Source organism: Eulemur rufifrons, chromosome 8 (assembly GCF_041146395.1).
Source record: "Eulemur rufifrons isolate Redbay chromosome 8, OSU_ERuf_1, whole genome shotgun sequence".
NCBI lineage: Eukaryota > Metazoa > Chordata > Mammalia > Primates > Lemuridae > Eulemur > Eulemur rufifrons.
In genome coordinates, this window is record NC_090990.1 from 19,111,609 (window position 1) to 19,134,768 (window position 23,160).

General features: G+C 39.3%; 1 protein-coding gene across 5 annotated transcripts in view; it reads left to right on the forward strand.

Moving 5' to 3' along the window:
• Positions 1-23,160, forward strand: part of LOC138390546 (mediator of RNA polymerase II transcription subunit 18) — a 108,275-nt gene that overhangs the window by 16,142 nt on the left and 68,973 nt on the right. For 2 of the 5 annotated variants that reach the window (XM_069479650.1, XM_069479651.1), the window contains exons 1-2: positions 6,971-7,019; positions 21,749-21,802. In XM_069479650.1, the coding sequence (XP_069335751.1) occupies positions 21,787-21,802 (16 nt within the window). In that variant the 5' untranslated portion in view covers positions 6,971-7,019; positions 21,749-21,786. Of the gene's footprint in view, positions 1-6,946; positions 7,020-21,748; positions 21,803-23,160 lie in introns of those variants that run through there. The other 3 variants (XM_069479647.1, XM_069479649.1, XM_069479652.1) reach the window with 2 other exon arrangements.

Consider the following 23,160-nt stretch of genomic DNA (forward strand, 5'->3'; position numbering starts at 1 on the left):
GCAATAGATCTCTTAAACTTAATTTTTTCTTTTCTATTTTTTCTTTCATAAAATCTCTAAGTCCTATCTTAAACTTATTTTTCATGTCTAACTGAAATTTTGTATCCTTTGACCAACATCTTCCCAATGCCCCCACCCTCAAAATACCATATTTGATTTCAAGAGACATATTTTCCCACATTTTTATATCTATAAAATAAGAACATTTAGCACAGTTCCAAATATAATGTAAGCATTCAATAAACACTATCTTAGGTTTAGTGAAATATGGTAATACATGTAATACACTTTGAAGAGTACCTGAAATAAGGTATGCAATGAATGTTGAATACGTGATTACTGTTATATACACTAAACCATAGTTAACATTCTGAAACCCGCTTATTCTACATAATCCAATCTTGTAGCCATTCTTGTACATCATAAATATAAGTAGATTTACCTTATTCTCTTTAAAGTTACATGATATTCTATAGAATGGATATACCATTTAATCATTCTTCCCTTAATAAATATTGATTTTTCATATTTTTTTCTGAGATACCAATAGTGGATACCCTGGTAAAACATCCCTATACACTTGTGCTAGTATTTCTGTAACATAAAAGACCTAGAAGTAGAGTCACTCTATTATACTCATATGAAGAGTATCTAATAGAAATTTCCAGAGTGAAAGAGGCATGTGAGTGATTGATCAGGATCCTGATTTAGGCAGGTAATATGCAATTATGGGAAGCATACTAGACTTCAAGACAGAAGACCTAAATCCCAGTTGTGGCTCTACTATTTATCTAGGGATATGTTGTTCGTTCTTTCACTCATTTATTCAAAAATATTTACTGAATTCTCTCTACTCCATGTCAAGCACAGTGTTAAAGCCTAGGAATGCAGAGATGAATAAGACACCGTCCTTGCCGTCAAGAAAAATTTACAGTAATTGGCAGAAAGATAGATACAAACAGATGCCACTTGCTAACCAAGTGACCTTGTAAAGTTGCTTAACCTCATGAGTGTCTTTTTTTTTTTTTTCCTTTAAAATGTGTAATAGTCCTTATACCACAGGGTCGTTGTGAAGATTAAGTGAAATAATGAGAAGTGCCCTCCACAGTGCCTGGCACATAATAGGCACTCAATTAATGGGAGCTATCATTATTGTTTCAGTAAGAGGATTTTTGTTATAATAAGTAATTTGTTACAGTTGCTATAATAGAACTTCTACCTCTCTGAACTCCAGTTTCTACAGTATTAAATGAATTGTTGAGACAATAATATAGCATATACAAAGTGGCACTCAATAAATATTAGTTTATTTTCTTGCATTTTTGTGTTGTGACAAAAGGTCAATCAGCAGACAGAAATGTAAACATCCCTATGTTTGAACACAACATTGATCTCCTTGGTCTGTGTGTCACAGAGCCACTTCTATGCACTTCCTTAGCCACACAGATTTCACACCTCTGGCCATATCTGAACGTCTGGAAGGAGGATACATACCTCCCTACTCATAGCCACAAGTAATCGTAGAGACAGGATATTCATATGGTCCAGGCCCGATGGCTGGGGTTGGACCCCTCCTGTGGGGTTCTTTTTCTCCTGGTTTACAAAGCACAGAACAGTTTGCACCCCATTCTTAATGGGATCACTTGTTTGCTTGATACTGATTTTTGCAAAATAGTTTATTTTCTTTCCCACATGGATATAACATAAGAATTAAAGGAGGTATATCTTGATACCAAAGATTCTGTGCTTTAGTAACTAGTTAAATTTAAAGATAATTCTAGGGGAAAATTTTAGCATAATTAAATGATAAATATTTTGGACAGGCTCTCTGTTTTAGGGATTAACTGGGATCTGATTACTATAATAGATACATTGTTTTGATTTTTTTCCCCCTGTTTCTTTACTTCCTTAGAGGGTTTTAAAAGCACCAGTATTTATTTTTCCTTTCTGGATGTGTGGTTGGCTACATAGATCATAACACATTCTCCTGGTTCTTTTTTTTTTTTTTTTAAGAGACAGGGTCTTGCTCTGTCACCTAGGCTGGAGTGCAGGGGCATGATCATAGCTAACTCCTGGGCCCATAGCTTGAACTCCTGGGCCCAAGTAATCCTCCCGCCTCAGCCTTCCAAGTAGCTAGGACTACAGGTGTGCCCCACCACACCTGGCTGATTTTTAAATATTTTTTTACAGGGATGGGATCTCACTATGTTGCCCAAGTTTGTCTCAAACTCCTGGCCTTAAGTGATCCTTCTGCCTTAGCTTCCCAAAGTGCTGAGATTACAAGCATGAGCAACTACACCCAGCCCTCCCCTGGGTTTTTGACAAGCTGACTCTCCTTGCAGAGGTAGTGGTGCAGTGGTCTAGAGCCCAAGTTTCAGAGTCAGGCAGACCTGAGTTTGAGTTCCAGTTCTTCTACTTACTGGCTCTGGGGTCTCAGGCAAAAATCTCTGAAGCACAATTTTCTTATCTGGGAAATATTAGTGTCATTAAATGACATTAACATTATAGAATAAACATAAGAGTTAAAAGAGATAATACATGTAAACTGCTTAACAGAGCTCATGGTAAGTGCTTCTAGTTTTTAGTTATGATCATGAACGTTTAAATTTTCTTTAAGGTACCTCTTGCTGTGCTTGGCACACGGTTGATGCTCAAAACATATAGCCATTGCAATAAGTTTCTAACGCTGCTAGAGTTATGGCTTCGTTATTTATTTTTAAAATTTTGTTAGTGATAGTGATTACACAGTCTTTAGCCTAGTATTTAGGAACTTGTCTCATTATCTTGGTAAACCTGATGGTGCCTGGCACCATGCCTGGCACATAGTAGGCACTCAGTACATAGCTGTTGAATCACATTAAATTGAAATGAACACCCATTCAAACATTAGCACAAGAGCTGTGTCACTAAATAGCTGTCATTCCAAAATTGACAGCCAACCATGACACAGACATGCTTATACAGTTTGTAAGCCACGATTTCAACATCTGGCATTGCAGATATCTCAATTAATATTCTATTTGCTTTCTAAGGGTCACTCACATGACCCTTAGAAAGAAAGGGTAAACCAACAGAAATATCTAGCTTAGCAGTGAAGAGAATGAGCTTTGTTCTAGGTAGACATAGGCTTACATCCTGGCTTTAGCACTGGCTAGTGGGTCAGTTACTTCATCTCTCTGAGCCTCAGTTTTCTCATCTGTGAACAGGGGATAATAATAGCACCTATCTCATCAGGTTATTGTGAAAATAGTGCCTTCCACCTGCTGTTCTCTTTGCCTGAGACACTGTTCCCCCACATTTCACCTTGATAATTCCTCCTGCTTTTCCAGCGTGACTGCCACTTCTTCCAGTGGCAGTCCACTGTTATACTCTCTGTCTAGCACCTGCCAATTACTCTTTATATTACTTCTTAAACTACTCTCTTTCTTTCTAGATTGTGAATTCCAAAGGATAGGGACGGTGTCTGTTTCATTCATTCCTGTGTCTCCGATGTCTCATAGTCCCTTGGTACTAATATTTTGGGTGGACTGAACTTGTTAACTGAGTGAAAAACTGAGATAATAATGCACATAAGTACAGAACCTAACATTTAACAAGCTCTCAATAAATGAAAATTATTATTATTAATAACAAAATATTAGCAATGAGATTATTCACCTTGAGAAAACTAATATAGTGGGAGGAGCAACAAATTAGAGATAGGTATTGTGAATCTAGCTCTGTTTCTCGTTTGTTATACTCCCTTGGGTGAAATGTTTATTCCTCTCATTTTTTCACTATTAAAATGAACATAAGATATTCACCTTGGTGTCCAACTCTACTTGGTTCTCATAAAATCTGCCCTTTGCCAGACCACACCTAAAAGACTGTCCTGCATATGTCCAGAGTTTCTAGATGTATATCCTATACTGCCCTTGCACTTCTCCACTTTCTCATCTGCTAATTGCTGACCCCTGCCCTTCTCCATTCTGATCCTGCCTACCTCCTCAATTTGTTACACCAGTTGGCTACCTCCTAGCTTCTAGCTTTAGAATACACTTGTCCTCAAGATAAAGACCAAAATCCTTAAGGTGCTGACTGAAGCTTCATCTTCTGCACACCATCTTGCTCACTGTGCTCCAGCCACTCGGCTGCCTGGAGGCACTAAACTCCCTGACCCAAGGCCTTTGGGCGCACCAGTCCCCCTGCTTGAAGCATTGTCCCCTATCTCTTTATCAGGCTGACCCCCACTCAACCTGTGTGTCTCATACTTGGCTCTCTTGGAAGAAATTAGGTCTTCTCGCCACCTTCCTTATAGATGAAGTGTGATACATAGTGTCAGATCTTTACATTTTTAAAGAGAAATTAAGAATCTGGACTTAAATGTGAAATTTCTGTTTTTAATGCTGGTAAATAATTTTAAAAATGTAAAACACTGGGCCAAACCAAAATATCTGTAGGTTAGTGACTGCGTGTGGCCTGCCTGTTTGCGACCTATGCTGTTCAACTTTTAGCTATACTTGGCAACTGTTTCTGTGTTAATCATCACTCCATTTATTAACTGTCCACTCCGTGCCAGGCACTGTCTTGTTGCTTTACATAGATGATCTCATGTAATCTCCAGAACCATCAGTGAGGTCAAGTAAAGTTCAAAGAGGTTAAGATACTTGCCCAAGGTCACAAGCTGTATGTGGTAGAACCAGGTGCTAAAGGTCCTTCCATTGGACTTCTGTGTGTCAAGGTACAATCTGTCAGTTTAGAATAGGAGCCAGGCATGGTGGGTCATGCCTGTAATCCCAGCACTTTGGGAGGCCAAGGTGGAAGGATCATTTGAGGCCAGGAGTTTGAGGGCCAGCCTGGGCAGCATAGCAAGACCTGTCTCTACAAAAAATTAAAAAATAAGCTGGGCGTGGTGGTGCATGCCTGTAGTCCTAGCTACTTGAGAGGCTGAGTTGGGAGGATCTCTTTAGCCCAGGAGTTCAAGGCTGCAGTGGGCTATAATAGTGTCACTGTACTCCAGCCTGGGCAACAGAGTGGGATCTTGACTCCAAAAACAAACAAACAAACAACAAAAGACTAGGAGAGGCTCTGAAGTGATACCTAACAATGACAACTATTAATATTTGTTCTATCTTCACTATGTGCCAGGCATTGTGCTAAACACTTTACATGATCTAATTCAATCCTCACAACACCTATATAAAGGAGCTACTGTTATCATTCCATTTTATAGATGAAGAAACTGAGGTATAGAACGGGTGTCTGATTTACCCCAGGTAAAGACAGGATTCAAACTCAGGCAATCTGATGCCACAGTCCCCACTTTTAGGAACCCCTGTTACCAATTTTGGCTTGTGGCAGAGTGTGGGCTGAGGGAGAAAAGGGAGAAATTTGTGAGTCACTCTTTTTCCAATCCAGAGCCCCACAAAGGACTCAACTGAGAGAAGAATCCCCCTGGGTATTTCCAAGAATCTGATATTGAGAGATGTGGCCTGCAGGTGGCAGCAACATAATCGTTTCTTTAAAGTTTACAATACTCAAAGCTATGGTGAGGAGACTTTAAAAATTCACTCACTCATTTGCATGTTGTCATCTGATTGGCCTAATTAATTCTTTGCCAATTCATTGACTTTCTCAGCTCAGGAGAATTGCCTTCAGGATTTGAAACTATGGTGAAATCATGCAGTTCAACTATCGTGGTGATTTTATTTTTATATGGAGGGGGCGGGGGGGTTCATCCAGATATTTATTAAATTCATAACCTCTGTAAAATGTTCTTTTTTTGTTGTTGCTTCGTAGCTACGTTTAGTTCTGGATTATATAAGATGTTGGTCTTACAGAAATAAAAAGAACATCATTTGAGGCTGGGGGCCAGTGGCTCAAGCCTGTAATCCTAGCATTCTGGGAGGCCAAGGCAGGGAGGATCACTTGAGCTCAGGACAGGAGTTCAATACCAGCCTAAGCAAAAGCGAGACCCTCGTCTCTGCTACAGATAGAAAAAAATTAGCTGGACAACTAAAAATAGGAAAAATTGACCGGGCATGGTGGTTAGTAGTCCCAGCTACTGGGGATGCTGAGGCAGGAAGATGGCTTGAGCCCAGGACTTTGAGGTTGCTGTGAGCGAGGTTGATGCCACGGCACTCTAGCCCAGGTGACAGAGCGACTCCGTCTCAAAAAAAAAAAAAAATTATGCATCGTGTTTTTGAAAGTTACATAGATTTTTCTCCTAAGACGTCTTCTAGAAGTGTTGTAGCTTTAGGTTTTATATTTAGGGCTAATTTGGGTTGTAACACAATGGGTTTGGCATTTAGAAAGATCCTCTGGCAGCAGCAAGTAAAGTGTTTGGAGGGTGATAGCCTGGAGACCAGAAACTAGTGAGACTTGGAGAGGGATGATGTTGGCTTCCACTAGGTGATAGTAGGAGTTAAAATATTGGAGATGTAGACTGACTGGACATTGTGGCCTGAAGGAGATGTCAAGAATGATTCCTGAGTTTCTTATACACAAAATTGAGGATAACTTGCTTGTAAAATTTTTGCACCTCAAATTGGCCCTCAATACATGGTTTTTTCTTTTGGGGAGATTATGATTGAAATTTGGTCAGACAGGGATACAGTTTTCTAAAACCACACACACTTGTATCAGTTCCCTCTGGGGGCAGTATTGAATCCTGTCCTTCCAAGCCCAAAGCCCTTTGCCTCCCTCGGTATCAGGAAAGTTGCCAAAGTTCTTGTACCTGCAGGGCCCCGGCAGCGGGCGGCGCATACCCAGAGAGGCCGTACGGGGACCGACCGCCCGGAGAGCAAAGGACTTGCACTTCCCGCCATTTTGTCCTGCTCGCCGCACAGCTGGCCCTGCTGGGACTACAAGTCCCGTGAGCCTTCGCGGCGGCACTTCCTACGCCTCGCTGTCCCGCCCGCTCCCTTTCTCCCCCTCCCCGAGGGCCAAAGGCTCTGGCTACAGCCGAGCGGCCAGCGGGCCAGGTAGGATTTCCGGGGGTAACTGCTGTGGAGTCTGAGGAGGCGGCGGCGGCGACCTGGGTGAGTTCAGCCAGCAAGGGAAAGTGAGCGGGCCGCGCTTGGGGTCGGGCAGGCTCGGGCCGCGTTCTTGGCTCCGCAAGAGGGTCGCGGTCAGGGCAGAGGGTAACGGCCCAGGTCGCAGTCCCGTCCGGCCAGGGCGGGGCGGTTTGGGGCCGCCGCCTCCCTCCTCGGCCCTCCCACAACGGTCCCGGCGTGGCGTCTCCGCCTGCAGCAGGGCCCGCGCGGGCTCGTCCTCTCCGCCCCCCGAGACTTAGCCGGGCCCTTTTGTCTAGGCGGCTTTGCGCCCCCTTTGTGCCCGTGCGTGGAGTTGCCTCCTTGGGGGAGCCTGCCGGGCCAGTCCCTGAGGGGGACCGCTCCCTAGGGATCCGGTTACAGTAACCAGATCGGATCAAAGTCCATTTTTCAAAACCGACCTCTCTCAGACCTCTGCACCCCGGCTAGCAGAACGAAGATTTTGCAGCTAGTAGGAGTTTCTGTAGAAACCTCGAGCTTATTGTCTAACTTAAACGTCAGCACCGGGAGGCTTCAGGGCACTGATCTCTGGGCGTTTTTCTTGGTAGAGGACTGAGTCTATGGAAAAGAAGCGACACCCTCGGCCCTGGGAAACGGGGAAAAGATAGAATTTGCTGCGATGTCTGTATAGGTCACAAATGTTACGGGGGGGGGGGGTGGCGCAAAGAACCAATGCGAATGGCAGAATGGTAGTTCACACACATCCCAAATCTCGGAGGAGAGTGATTTATAGGGCATCATTCATTGCTTGCAGAAAAGACACCAGTACTTTATCCGGCCACCCAGCTCCTCGCTCCCCTCAACCGCATCTTTTTCTTATTTCTTTTGTTTAAAACAAAAAGTCGAAAGAAAAAAGTCCATTAATAGAAGGATCTGCTTTATAGAGAAACCAGAAATCTAGTGGCTTCTAGAAAGCACTTTTTCACTAAGTAAAAGGAATGAAGCCAGTTTAGGGGAGAGGTGGTAGATTCTTATTGGTAACCACTTAATTGTGTGGATTTGATCAAATTTAGTTAGATAGTGGTAACTCTGTAAATGTCCCGTTGGAAGACTGCATTGCTAGAATCAGGTAAAGCTTTCTAAAGGCCGTTGCAAATACCCCTTTTGAAAAATAGATTAATTAGCATTTCAAGTCTCTAGGATAGACGACAGCCAAGATCTCTTTACATGAATCAGGGAAGGTTATTGGAGTTATATAGGTTAATTCTCCCTCCACCCTAGCCAAGTAGGCAAATAAAGCCCTTTGCACATTATTACTTTGATATCTCGTAATGGAAGTGACTTACTCTTGAGAATCCCAGATTGTTTTAGTAATATTGTATAGGGGTGGTAGGTCCTTAATGCGGTTCTTTAATTTTTAACCCAGCAGTGAGTAGGGGGGCTTTTATATTTTCCTGGCTATGCTTTGAAGAAGCATCCAAGGAATTGCTCTAGAAGTTTTACAAATAATTTATGAAACAACACTTGCTATTGACTGGCTGTTAGTTATTTGTTCAAACATAATTTTATCAATTTTTTTAACAAGTTACTACACATTGTATAAATTAATTCTCACTACAATTCTCTGAGGTTGTTGTTCCTAATTTTACAGCTGCTAAAACCTAGCCTCTAAAATGTTAAGTGACTTGCCCAGGGTTATACTTTAACCGAGATATGGAAAAAGCAGAGTAAACCATACTTCCAAGACTAGTGCTCTTTCCATTACTTCACACTTACTACAGCTACTAATCATATAACCACCAACAGCTTTAATTTTCTGAAGTCTAAATATTGGAGAAAAACAATGGAAATATTTTCCAATCAGAGCAAACTGATTTATAAGGAACTGGAATTTCTAGAACCATAAACAGTCTTTCCCATAAGTCGTACTGAACATGGGTGTCATCAGTTTGTCTTCTGATGCAGTGTGATTACCTTGTACCTAGGCAGAATATCAGTTTTATGGAGTCTTTGTGGTGAAAGGGCGGTGAGTCACTTGGTTGTGGTTGTGACTAATTTTTGCTAAAAGTTTTAAGAAGTATGTTGGAGTACATAGATACAATAGCGTTGGCTGCTGAAACTATCATAGAAGACAGAACTGAAATTCAGACACTGTACTTTTTTGGTCAAAGTGTCAAGACTCAAGAGAATGGTTTCTTTAGTTTCTGCTTTATTAAAAACTTTTAATCAGTTTTAAACCTGCAGTTAAGTCTTGGATTTATGTCAGTACATGCTATGAATGTGACATCAGAAATAGAAAACTACTTCACCTCCCATACTTAAACTCTTCTTAGGTAAAATGCATAACATGCCAATGGAATTGAGTCAATACAATTATGTAGTCTAGCCTTTCTAACTAGTAGAAGCCTGTTTTAAATCTTTTATTATACCATCATAATGGCAAAGAATTTTTTCCTTGTGTTTTTTGCTTTTAGTTTACTTTATTTCCAAATCCCATTCATTCATTCAATCAACAAATATTTATTGAAAGCCTGTTATGTTCTAGGCACTGTTCTAGACCCTGAGAGAAAAACAATGAAAACAAGTCTTCTTCTTGGGGTTTACAGACTGATTAGGGTTAGGTGAGAAGAGGGAGGAGTCAGATAGTAAATAAGCACTAAATAGATAAAATCCACTGTATTAACTGTGCAACCTTGAGCAACTCACTTAACCTCTTTGAGCTTTAGATTTCTCCTCTTTAACATGGGTGTAATGATTACTACACTACCTAACTTGTGGGATTGTTTCCAAGAGCGAATAGGATAAGTATTTGGATGCATTATGTGCTTCCAATTCCTGTGGTAAGTTATTTTTACTACTATTAGAAAAGAAAAAGGAGCACTGGCAGAAGGTTATTTACTAATATAAGGAAGGAAGTGAATGGCTGGATTCTTTGGTCTAAGAGAGTCTGATGTCCCATTGTAAAACTTTCACAGACTGTTAGGTCTTCACAGGGCCTACAATAACCATTTGTGTAGACCTTTCTCATAGCATTTATCAAATAAGACTATCATTTAATATTGTTGCAGTTAGCTATCTTTTTTCTTTTTCTTTTTTCTTAGAGACAGGACCTTGCTGTGTTCAGGCTGGACTTGATTTTCTGGGCTCATGCGATCCTCCACCTCAGCCTCTCTAATAGCTGAGACTTTATAGGTGCTTGCTGAAGCAGTGAATGAAGAACAAAAGTAGGCAGGTGCAGTTCTAGAGAATACCAGAACCAAAATAATTCTTTTATTGAGATATTTTTGTTTTGCTCATTGTATGCTAGAATCTGGATTATGTTCTGGTGCTACAAAGATGTGAAGGCATAAAGCCTCTGCCTCCAAAATCTTACTATATTAAACCACATAAGAGTTAAAAAGACAGTGGTAAGTGTTAAAAAGATGTATGTTATAAAACAGATAGGGACTGAAAGATTCTGTTTTGGTAACTAGTGAAGGATGGCATTACCAGAGGATGTGATTTTGGAATTTGGTCTTGAGGGATGAGTAGAATTCAGGTAGATCAGTTACTATTAAGGTTATTCTAGGTAGAGAGAGCAGCTTGAGCGAAAGAATGAAGTTGCAAAACTATAAGGTGTGTGTCTGGGAAAGAATGAATAGTCTGGTATAGCTAGAGTATATTGCAACTGGTCTTTAACATATTTTTTTTTAACATATTTTGATTGACATACCCCCTCTCGAAAATTTGGGAAAAGCAATGGATATTTGCCTGAGAAAACTGCATATAAGTAAACATTTGCATATAATTTTAGAACGTTATGGGCTACTCAGAGGTCCCTGGACCCCTGGGTTGAGCAGTTGAAGGGTACAGTGGCTGTTGAAGGGAAAGGAAAGGTTTATGAGCTCAGTGCTGAGAAGGATTCAAAATACTTTGCTGAAACATTTTAGGCTTTATGATTAGGGAATTGTTAAGCCATCAAAGCTTTTTAAACAGGTAAGTGACATAATCTGATCCATTTAGAAAGATAATTGCTTGCATTCTCAAAGGTAGGTTAGAGGGTTTAGAGGAGATATTTAGAGAGTAAGTGCTAAAAAGGAGGCAGGATCCAGGGCTTGTTTTGTTTTGATATTAAAGGATGGGAGAGATTTGACATGTTTGCAGAGAAAGGGAAAGGAACCCGCAGAGAGGCAGATATTGAAGACCTGCACAAGGGAAAACGTAGATAATGAAGAAACCTCAGGAGGAAATAGAACCAAAAGCTTATGGAGAGATGAACCTTGAGAAGGAAAGATGAAGAAAGTGATGGAAGAAGACATATTTGGAAGTTATGGAGGTGGAAGGTGACAGGAATAGTTGTTACCAATTGTTTATTCTGTACCCAGGCACTGATCTAGGTGCTGTTATATGAGTTATTTTATTTAATTTTACAATAATTCCATAGAGTGAGTGAGTATCCCCGTTTGGTAGTTGAAGAAAGCTGGGTGAGGTGGCTCACACCTCTAATCCCAAGAGTTTGGGAGGCTGAGGTAAGGGTGGTGGTCTTTGCTTGAGCCCATGAGTTCAAGGCTGGAGTGAGCTATGATCGTGCCATTGCATTCCAGCCTGGGAGACAGAGCAAGACCCTGTCTCTAAAAAAAAAAAAAAAAAATTAGCTAGGCATGGTGGCATGCGCCATGCAGTAGTCCCAGCTACTCTAGAGGCTGAGGTGCAAGGATCGCTTGAGCCCAGGAGTTGGAGGTTACAGTGAGCTGTGATCAGGCCACTGTACTCCAGCCTGGGCTACAGAGGGAGACATTGTCTCTAAAGAAACAAAAAGATTAAATTTCTCAGGCACTCCATTTTATATGTAATGGAAGCAATCTGGAAATGAGATATATTTTGACTCTAAAACCCAGGTTCATAATTGCTGCCTCATTGAGCCTGTTCATGTCTGAGAACCTCTTTTTTATCTTCCTCACTGAAGGAAAGGGTTATCTGCAGAATGATAAAAGGACACATGGGCTCTTGGACTTCAGAGAGTGTCAAAAGTTGGGAATTAGCACTCCTGGGACTCGGGAGGCTGAGGTAGGAGGATTGCTTGAAATGAGGAGTTCCTCTTCTCAAAAAAAAGTTTGGAATAGCAATTGTGGAAAAGATAAGGTAGCCAACCAGAGATGTGCAAAAGGGTTGTTGAACAGCAGTTAGGGCCCAGCTAAAGTCAGAACCAAATTACCCAATAGTCCATCTGTTCTCTCTCCTACATTCTCATTAAAACAAAATTTTTTGACAATTACTCTTGATGTGGGCCTTAGAAGAAGACGCAGATGCACTGTGTTATAATGAAGCCTCTAATGCCGCTGTCCCTGAGCAAATCACAAGTCTTCTGCTTCAATTTTCTCATCTCTCAAATTCTAGAATGTTAATGATTTACAACTAAAAATATTCCAAGGTGGGGTTTTAGGAGAAGTTCAGTGTTGAGTGGCTGTTTGATTTTTAGGGAAGAGATGGTTTAGGGAAAACTGTGCAGCTTTCAGATGCAAGCTTGGTTTTCAGTTTAATTTCTCTATTGTGCTTAAAGCACCAATATTTGTTTTGACAGTCTGAAAGTTCTGACATCTTTCCTCAATATAATGCATCCACTACCTTCGGAATCTGAAGACTTAGGTTCTAATTCTACCTTTATCACTTCTTAGCTGTAAATATCCACAGCCAAATCAGCTATGGACAAATCAGCTAACTTCTCTGGTTACCCTCATTTGTTAAATAGGGAAGATAACTCTTTCTTAATAGGTGTCAGATAAGATAAGATAAATGACAGGTCTTTGCAAGCTGTATAGTGTTTAATATATAAGAAAAAAGACATCATTACACCTGGCAAAGGAAAAGATAGTTGTAGTAGTGTGATCGGTGTTGTATGAAGGAGCACCAGTTTAAAGTAATACTGAGTGGTAAGGGAAATCTCTCAGGGTGTGAGCCCTGTTGGTGTGTTGAATTTAGAAATCTATTTGTAGTGTATGATATTCCTAGGTGTTCTTCCAGGTATATAGCTAAATGAATCTTGAATCAAATCTATAACTTTTTCTTTTCTTTCTTTTTTTTTAAACTTCAGTATTAAAGATTTTCTACATTTATTCTCTCAACTGTGAACTTGTTAGCTAAATTTGCAGGACTATTTTTTGTAAAGATGTTGATTATACCTTATTTAAGGGTATATTCCAAAAAAAAAAAAGGGGGTATATTCCTATCTTTTTTTTTTTTTTTTGAGACAGGGTTTAGCTCTGTTGCTCAGGCTGGAGTGCAGTGGTACCATGGTAGCTCACTGCAGCCTCAAATTCCTGGGCTCAAGCGATCTTCCCACCTCAGCCTCCTGAGTAGTAGCTAGGACTATAGGTGGGTGCCACCACACTCGCCTAATTTTTTAAAATTTTTTTTTTAGAGACAGGGTCTTGCTGTGTTGCCCAGGCTGGTCTCAAACTCCTGGCTTCAAGCAACCCTCCTGCCTCAGACTCCCAAAGCACTGGGATTACAGATGTGAGCCACCACACCTGGCGTTTTGTAATTTCTTATATTCTATCATTATAAAATTATTTCTCCATAGGTAGAGTAAATACTTTATTAAATTCTCAACTTGTATTTTTATTATTAGCTTTTTTTTTAACTTTTTGAAAAACTAATTTTGATATGTGGGATAAAAATGTTATTCTATTAATTTTTTAAAAAATAATGCTATCCAGTTATTCCCAGGAATGATTGTTTTGTGAGGGCATTTTGGACTTTGTAAGACTCTACTTATAAAGTGTTCTTATTAATCTTGGGATACTAGTATCACCTAGGTCATTAGAAATTTAAAATCTTCATTTTATTAGGGATCAGAGATATTTTTTAAAAAGTCTCTTTTTCATATTAGTGTTGATATATTTCTTTCTTGTTTACATCAGAATAGGGTTTATAGAGAAATGGTTGTTCTTTGGTAAAGCTTGGGTGAGTTGATTGTTTATTAAGCAAGGTTAAAAAGTGGAGCCCTCACTTTTTCCCCCTCTCCAGTGAGTAGAAAGGGGGAGAATTCCTAGAAGAGAATTTAATAATAATAGCCCTACCTTTTTTCCCCCTCTCTCATGGATAAATCTCTATGGAAAATGCTGTCAGCCAGGCACAGAGGCACACACCTGTAGTCCCAGCAACTCGGGAGGCTGAAGCTGGAGGATTGTTTGAGCCCAGGAGTTCGAGGCCACAGTACACTATGATCATGGCTGTGAATAGCCTACTACACTCTGCCTAGGGCAACATAGCAAGACCCTGTCTCAGAAAAAAAAATGCTGCCAATAGATAACAATGAGTAACTGTATAGAACCAATCACAAGGTATGAGAGAGCACTTTCTACTTCCTTTTACTTACATACACCCAACTTTGCCTCCTGTCTCTTCCTCTGAATTTAAATTTGAGGGAGAGTATTATGATTGAAGATATCAGTGTATCTTTACTGTATGTATTAAAACATATCACACAATCCTAAAATTCATATGGAACTACAAAAAAGCTCTAAATAGCTAAAGCAATCTTGAGCAAAAAGAATAAAGCTGGAGGCATAATACTACTTGATTTTAAAATATATTATAGGCCATGTGTGGTGGCTCACTCCTGTAATCCCAGCACTTTGGAAGGCCGAGGCAGGAGGATCACTTGAAGCCAGAAGTTCAAGACCAGCCTAAGCAACATAGTGAGACCTTGCCTCTACAGAAAAATAGAAAAATTAGCCAGGTGTGGTGGTGCATGCCTGTAGTCCCAGCTACTCAGGAGGCTGAGGCAGGAGGATCACTTGTGCCTAGGAATTTGAGGTTGCAGTGAGCTATGATGATGCCACTGTACTCAGGACAACAGAATCAGACCCTGTCTCAAAAGAAAAAGCAATACCATGAGTACTGGATATTTTAAATCTCCAAATTCTGCAGAAATATGGGCTCAAGGAAAAAAAAAATTCTAGCCACTCTGATAGGCAAGGAAAACCAACCCAAACTAATTTTACATTTGCATTTTCCTAATTAGTAGTTAGGTTGTACATCTTTTCATGTTTATTAGCTGTTTGTATTTCTTCAGTGAATTCGCTGTTATAATTCTTTGCCCTTTATCTGTTCATGTGTCTTCGTCTCTTAACTATTTTTAAAGGTCGAGTTGAAAATAAATATGAACTTCGTTTTTTTTTAACTCTTTGTTTTGGGATAGGTTATATTTAGAAATTATATAAATAGTATTATCATAATTAAGGTTTGGTACTGAATTTTTTTTAATTTTAATGTTACATCACTAAATTGTAGCTTTTAAAAGTATGTCTTGTCTTTGGGGATTTTCTCAGAATGTGATGTATATAATGCCAGAAATAAACAGTGCTGTTATCTTTTTGGGTATCGATTTTTGTCATGATCTTTGGAGTGAGGAATTGCCCTTCCTGAGATCTATAAGCATTTTTCTTGAAAGTAATGTCCTTTATAACTCACTAGTGATATTTTCTAAGAGAATTTGGCTTAGCATGCAGTATTTTTGCTTACTAGTAAGCCACACCTCTGTTTTAAAGAGCTGATTCTTTCTTCTTGGTAGTAACAGAAGTATCAAGTTTAACTAGGAGGAGAAGGGCACAGTTTTTCTTCAAAAGGGAAATTGGTCTCATGTTTTTGTCTTAACCCTTAAGTAATATGTTAGATGTTGATTATTTGTTCTTAAAAGTAAACTTTTAAGCTGGGTGCGGTGGCTCACGCCTGTAATCCTAGCACTCTGGGAGGCTGAGGTGGGTGGATTACTTGAGCTTAGGAGTTCGAGACCAGCCTGGGCAAGAGTGAGACCCCCGTCTCTACTAAAAATAGAAAAAAAATTAGCCAGGCAACTAAGACTAGAAACGAAAAATTAGCCAAGTGTCATGGCATATGCCTGTAGACCCAGCTACTCGGGAGGCTGAGGCAGGAAGATTTCTTGAGCCCAGGAATTTGAGGTTGCTGTGAGCTAGGCTGACACCATGGCACCTGCCCCGGGCAACAAAGTGAGACTCTGTCTCAAAAAAAAAAAAAAAGTAAACTTTTAAGTGTAACTTCTTTTGAACAGACTTTTAAAAAGACATTTGTAAAACTGCATCTTTATCAAGAGCACGATTGTAAATCTCTGTATAATGTTTCATTTTCTTGTGACAAGGCAAAAACAGATTGAGTTCTTTATGAACTTATTCTGTTTATAGCTACAAAATTTCTGTGCTTTGTAGTGACAAAACTAGTTTAGAAATACCAAAGAAGGGCCGGGCATGGTGGCTCATGCCTGTAATCCTAGCACTCTTGGAGGCCGAGGTGGGTGGATCGCTTGAGGTCAGGAGTTCGAGACCAGCCTGAGCAAGAACGAGAGAGACCCCATCTCTACTAAAAATAGAAAGAAATGATCTGGCCAACTAAAAATGTATATGGAAAAAATTACCCAGGCGTGGTGGTGCATGCCTGTAGTCCGAGCTACTCAGGAGGCTGAGGCAGTAGGATCGCTTAAGCCCAGGAGTTTGAAGTTGCTATGAGCTAGGATGACGCCACGGCACTCACTCTAGCCCGGGCAACAGAGAGAGACTCTGTCTAAAAAAAGAAAGAAAAGAAATAGCAAAGAAAATGATTTTAGGAAACTGTAGAGGTTTTCTAAGGCTTTTCAAATTTCCAGGAAAAAGGGTAGATTCTTTGGTGACAGATAATAAAGATACATGTAGATTATAGTGTTTACTCCTTATATTAAGGTAGTAGCATCTGAAGGTCATTCTAGAAGAACAGATGATATGTTTCCTAATTTTATTTCTGTAGTGATGCCCTTTTAAGTCAAGATCAAGAAATACATGGAAATAGTAGCCCTTTAATTGTTCTTCCTCTGCCAGTGCAAATATAGATTTAATTATTTTGATGATGATTTTAAACATTGTGAGTTTGATTAAGCTTAGAATCATGTTAGAGCCAAAATCTGCCTTTTTTGTTCTGGAGCTGAAATCAAGGAGTGGGGTAAGCTTTAGCATTACCTAGAAGTCCAGCCCTACTTCTCATGTGGCTAAAAAAGGAAAGAGGGAACTCTTTTCTTTGCTTCCTGTATTTCCATTATTATACATATCATATTGTTTACATGACCATCTCAACTTCTCTGTTAGTATACTGGCTTCTTAAGGGTAAAGATCAAACCTTACTCAAATATGTGTAGTGCCTGAAATGGTACATGGCATATAATTGACTCTTTCATTACTTTTATTTTTTTTGTGAGATGGGATCTTGCTCTGTCACCAGGCTGGAGTGCAATGGCACCATCATAGTTCACTGTAACCTTAAACTCCTGGGCCCAAAGTGATCCTTCTGCATCAATCGCTCAAGTAGCTGCAACTATAGGTGCATGCCACTACACTCAGCTAATTTTTCTTAGTTTTTGTAGAGACAGGGTCTTGCTATGGTTGCCCAGTTTGGTCTTGAACTTCTGGCCACAAGCAATCCTCCCATCTCAGCCTCCAAAGTGTTGAGGTTGCAGGCTTGAGCCACCACCTCTGGCCAGACCTTTTACACTTCTATTCACAATATTAGAGTCTCACCTGCTCCTTAGCTCTTACTAATGGTGTGTTCTTCAGATATTTCTTGTAAAATGCTATCAAAAGCCACAGATATTCTCTACTGTGGAGGATCTGTTATTTATCACTTCTGAAATACTTTGCATTTTAAACTCCTGAGATGAAGAAATAATGGTAAAATACTATATAGCAGTAAAAATGAATAAACCAGACACATATTAATATATAAACATGGAAGAATATACCAATATAATGTTGAGTAAATTAAGTAGCAGAAGAATTGGTGCAGCATGAGATCAATTATATATATAAAGTTTAAAACATACAAAACAATGGCATTTAGGGATATATACATGTTAAAAACATAAAAAGATATATACTGGAATAATAAACGTAAATTTAGGAGAGTGATGTATTCTGGGTAGGACAAAGGGAAATGTAATCATCAAGGGGAACATCGGGCTTTGACTCTACTGGTAATGTTTTTATTTTTAAATCTGAGTGCCTGGTACGCAAGTACTTGTTTTAGCATACTTTTTAAATAAAAGAATATATATATATGATATATATGTACAGTTTGAAAAATAAAAAATCAGTAATCATTTTCATAAATAGAAGTTTATTTAGTCAAATTTTTATAATTTTTCCTTTATAGTCTAGGCTTTTTCTGTTTTTTTATTTTTTGTTTCTGTTTTTTTAGGGGGGGGACAAAGTCTCATTCGGTCACCTCAGGTAGAGGGCAGTGGCATCATGATAGCTCACTGCAACCTCCAACTCCTGGGCTCAAGCAATCCTCCTGCCTCGGCTTCTTGAGTAGCTGGGACTACATGTGCTACAGGTGGAGTGCCTGGTTCTATTTATTTCTTTAGTTCAGTTCTGGTCCTCAGGAGGGAGAGAAGTGAATGTGTATCTGTTGAACATTCATTCATTCATTGCGTAAACATTTATCAGGTACCTAGAAAGCCAGGCACAATGTTAGACACTTAACCTATGTCATTCTATTTTATACCCTAACCCCCGTAAGACAGATTGCAGTATCTCCAGAACAGGCATGATTGTGAGTGTTGTGGTCAAATTATTAAACTTCTCTGTGCTTCAGATTCCCTATCTATAAAATGAGGATAAGAATAGTACCTGCTTCTTGAGGTTATTTTTAAAAAGATCAAATAAGCTATTAGACTACAAACAGCACCTACTGTGTAGTAAGCACTAAATAAGGGTTAGCTATTATGATGGGATCCCAAATACTGAGATATATTATTAATAATAATAAGGATCTGGATTAAGGCAGTGGACTGTAGGGATGAGAGGATAGATTTAAGAAGCATTTCTGACTTTATAATGTTTGACTTTACTGGATGTACAAGGAGTATGAGTTAGAAAGGTTGCCACTTTTTTCTAATTATATAAATAGAATTTATTTTTGCATTTGTTTGATTGATAAAACTATTGCCTCAAAAGCGCTTGTTAAGCATCAGTATTTTAGCTCCTACTTTATAGAGCTTTGGTGCAGCTTCAAGGGATCTGCTGTATAGGTACAGTGATTGTATTAATTTGTACAGTAAAGTGTGATGGTTAGTTTTATGTGTCAACTTGGCTAGGCTACAGTACCCACTATTTAATTAAATACTAATCTAGATGTTGCTATGAAGGTATTTTGTAGATGTGATTAACATCTACAATCAGTTGCCTTTAAGTAAAGATTATCCTTGATAATCTGGATGAACCTCATCTAGTCAATTTAAAGGGTTAGGGACAAACTGAGGTTTCCCTGAGGTAGAAGTTTTCTGTGTCTCCAAGCTGCAGTATCAACTTCTGCCTGAGAGTTTTCAGCCTGGTGGTTTGCCCTACAGATTTCTGATTTACCAGCTCCCACAGTCATATAAGATAATTCCTAGAAATAAATCTCTTTTAATTCTCTCTCTCCCTCTCTCTCTCTTTCTCTCTCTCGTGTGTATGTTTGTATCCATCCTACTGGTTCTGCTTCTCTGAAGAGCCCTGACTAATACAGAAGGTATCCTGGAGGATATGTTAGGTAAGCTTGAGGCCTGAAGGGGAATTAGCTGTATAAAGAGGTAGGAAAAAGAGTTTAAAGTAAAGGGTAATTTTGTGGGAAAAGAAAAAAAGCAAAAAAAAAAAAAAAAAAAATTAACAAAATGAAAAAGTAAACAGAATTTTTAAAGGAAAGAAAAAAAGGTAGAGGAAACAGCATATGCAGAGGCTCCGGTCAGAAGGAATATGATTCATTCAGGAAGTGGGACATAGTTTGGTTTATGTAACATATAGTAGGCAGCAGAGAAGACTGGCAAGGGATGATATCAGGAAGGTAAACAGGCTGGATCACACAGGATCATGTTAGTCAAGTTAGGGAGTTTGAACTTTATCTTGGGCAGTGTAAGGTTATAAAGCCAGGGGGATGTTGTGATGAGATTTTGTTCTAGAACAGGGTTTGTTAAACCCAAGTAATGCTTTTTAAGGGAAAATTTTATTGTTACTCTTCAGTATTGGCTTAAGTATTTTTATTGTTAAATTAATATTATAAACATAAAAGTATATATAAAGTTACAGTTTTTTTGTTTTGTTTTGTTTTGTTTTTTGAGACAGAGTCTCCCTCTGTTGTCCAGGCTAGAGTGCCGTGGCGTCAGCCTAACTCACAGCAACCTCAAACTCCTGGGCTCAAGCAATCCTTCTGCCTCAGCCTCCTAAGTAGCTGGGACTACAAGCATGCGCCACTATGCCCGGCTAATTTTTTATATATACTTTTAGTTGTCTAGATAATTTCTTTGTATTTTTTAGTAGAGATGGGGGTCTCGCTCTTGCTCAGGCTGGTCTCAAACTCCTGACCTTGAGGGATCCTCCCGCCTTGGCCTCCCAGAGTGCTAGGATTACAGGCGTGAGCCACCGTGCCCGGCCTGTAGTTCCTTTCTGACCTTAACAGGCCCAGCACATTCAGGCTGAGTTATGCTGTGACCTACTTACTACAAATTAAAGGCCTGGTAGCTAGGAGACATGGTGGTTAGCTAGGGAGTATGGAGGCAAATCCTGAGGGGGCACCGTTTTTTGGGAAGTAGGGTGGGGAGGCCTATGCATTATAGTTATACAGCAGGAGAGTGCTAGCTCATATAGGGAGAATGGCCTACTTTTGCAGTCTCGGGGGTTAAGCAATTATCTAGACATTTGAAATTTTGGATGGACATCATCTCAGATGGCTTCATCTCATGTATTAGATTCTCATTCTTTCCCAATCAGGGCCCTGAAGTTGGTATAACACACCTCCCTTGGCTGAAAAGTAACCTTCTTGGGAGCTGGGTCGCTCTAATGATTCTCTCCTGGGCCTGGTCTTCAGCTTTTTCTGTCCTGCTACTAGAGAAAAGACCCTCTTTGTAAGTTACCAAGGAGGTCCTGTGGCTTTCACATTTGGTTTTCAATTGACTGTTAATCACTCTCATCATTTTGTTATCTTTTCCTAGAGCACCAATGGAGTTTAGCAATAACCATTCAATTCCATTGTCATTGTAGTAACTGTTTTTTCTTTACTTTTTCTTAGTCCATTTTGTGTTGTTATAATGATACCAAAGACTGGGTAATTTATAAAGAAAAGAAATTTATATCTTACAGTTCTGGAGGCTAAGAAGTCCAAGATCTAGGGGCTTTGTATCTGGTTAGAGCCTACTTGCTGTGTCATCCCATGGCAGAAGGACAAGGGACCTCAAGAAAGCAAGATGGGGATGAACTAGCTTTTATTATTGTAACTAGCCCACTCTCCCCATGATGTCATTAATCCATCCATGAGGGCAGAGCCCTCGTGGCCTAATCACCTTTCTTCTTCTTTTTTTTCCTTTTTTTTTTTTTTTTTGTAGACACAAGGGGCTCTACAAAACTCCTGGCCTTGAGTGATTCTTCTGCCTGGGCCTCCCAAAGTGCTGAGATTACAGGTGTGGGCCACCACTGCCAGTTAGGAGCCAGACGTAGACTGCAGACCTAAAGTTACGATTGGTCTGCCCTTGTTTATGGGAGGCCAGCAAAGAATTATGAGAGTTGGGGCACTTCTCCTTAGATGCCTGAGGACTTTACCTTTCCATGGGGATCTGGCTAATGCATAATGTTAGTAACAGTTACTCATTCAGAAGAAGGTGTTGCATAACTAAGCCTCCAGGCTTGACTTTCCCTTTTGCATAGGAGTTGGGGGGTGATTTCATTTTCCTTAACAAAGGTAATAGATTTTGTTTAAGCATATCATTTACCTTTTTCTCTTTTTAGAAACTGTACCCTACCTCCCTGAACTGGTTATTAGTGGCATGGAAGATCAGTTTGGTGAGTATCACCTGCATTTTTCTTAAATGACATTTGTGTTGTATCCTCACCTCCATTAAAGCTGTGAGAGCAAATTATTCTTTCATGTTCAATATGCTACTCTCTAGATTGGTAATTCTCAAACTTTTTCCTCGCAGTATCTGATTATACACTTTAAGATAGTTGAGGGCTCCAAGGAGGTTTTGTTTGTATGACTTATATCTATTGATATTTACTATATTATAAATTAAACCTGAGAAATTTAAAAATATTAATTCATTTAAAAATAACATTGACAAACCCATTATCTATTACACATGTAACTTTTTTTTAATGAAAAATAGCTTCCAAAATAAAAAAAAATAAGAAGAATGTTTTATGATTTTGTAAATATCTAATGTCTGGTTTAATAGAATAGAGCTGGATTTACATATCTGCTTCTACATTCAATCTGTTGTGTTATTACAGTACATACCATGTAGGCTCTGGAAGGAAGATCCATCAACTGTACAGTTGGGAGATAATGAGACTGAAAAGTCAAATAACATCTTAGTATTAGTATAAAAATAGTTCTATCTATTGTACATTTCAAAATAGCTAGAAGAGAATAATTCAAATGTTTCTAGCAAAAAGAAAAGACAAATATTTAAGGTGGTGGATATCCAAAGTACACTGATTTTATCTTTACAAATTGATGTATTAAATTATCATGTGTATTCTGAAACTGTGTATATCTGTTATGCATGAATTAAAAAAATGGGGCTGGGCGTGATGGTGCACACCTGTAGTCCTAGCTACTCAGGAGGCTGAGGCAGGAGAATTGCTTTAGTGCAGGAGTTGGAAGCTGCAGCGAGCTATAATCTCAACACTGCGCTCCAGCCTGGGCAACAGAGTAAGACTCTGTCTCAAAAAAAAAAAATGGTTTGAAAAAATAGTTCTGACCTTACAGACCTCCTGAAAGAGTAGTGGGGGGGATCCCCAGGAGTCCCTAGACCACACTTTGAGACCTGCTGCTCGAGAATGTTAGTTATCTCAAATAAAAACAAGAATCATTCAGCATGTTTAAATGAGAAATTTAAAATTCTCTATCTTGATCACCCAGTAACTTACATATACTTCTGTTTGGTTAGAAATGTAGTTCTGTTAGTATTTAAGAAACAAGTGTGCTTTGTAGTGCTTCGTTAGTACTTGGCCAATGAAAGGTAACGTGAACATAATTATAATAGCAGGCATGTATACTTTTTCTAATTAAGTTTTGCCTGTATATCATATTTCATCTAGCAACATGAGTAAGGGAATATAAATCTATATACACAAAGGTTTGATGTCTGTCTTTTTGACTACAAAGTCATTTACTGTGTTGAACCCTATTTTTTTTT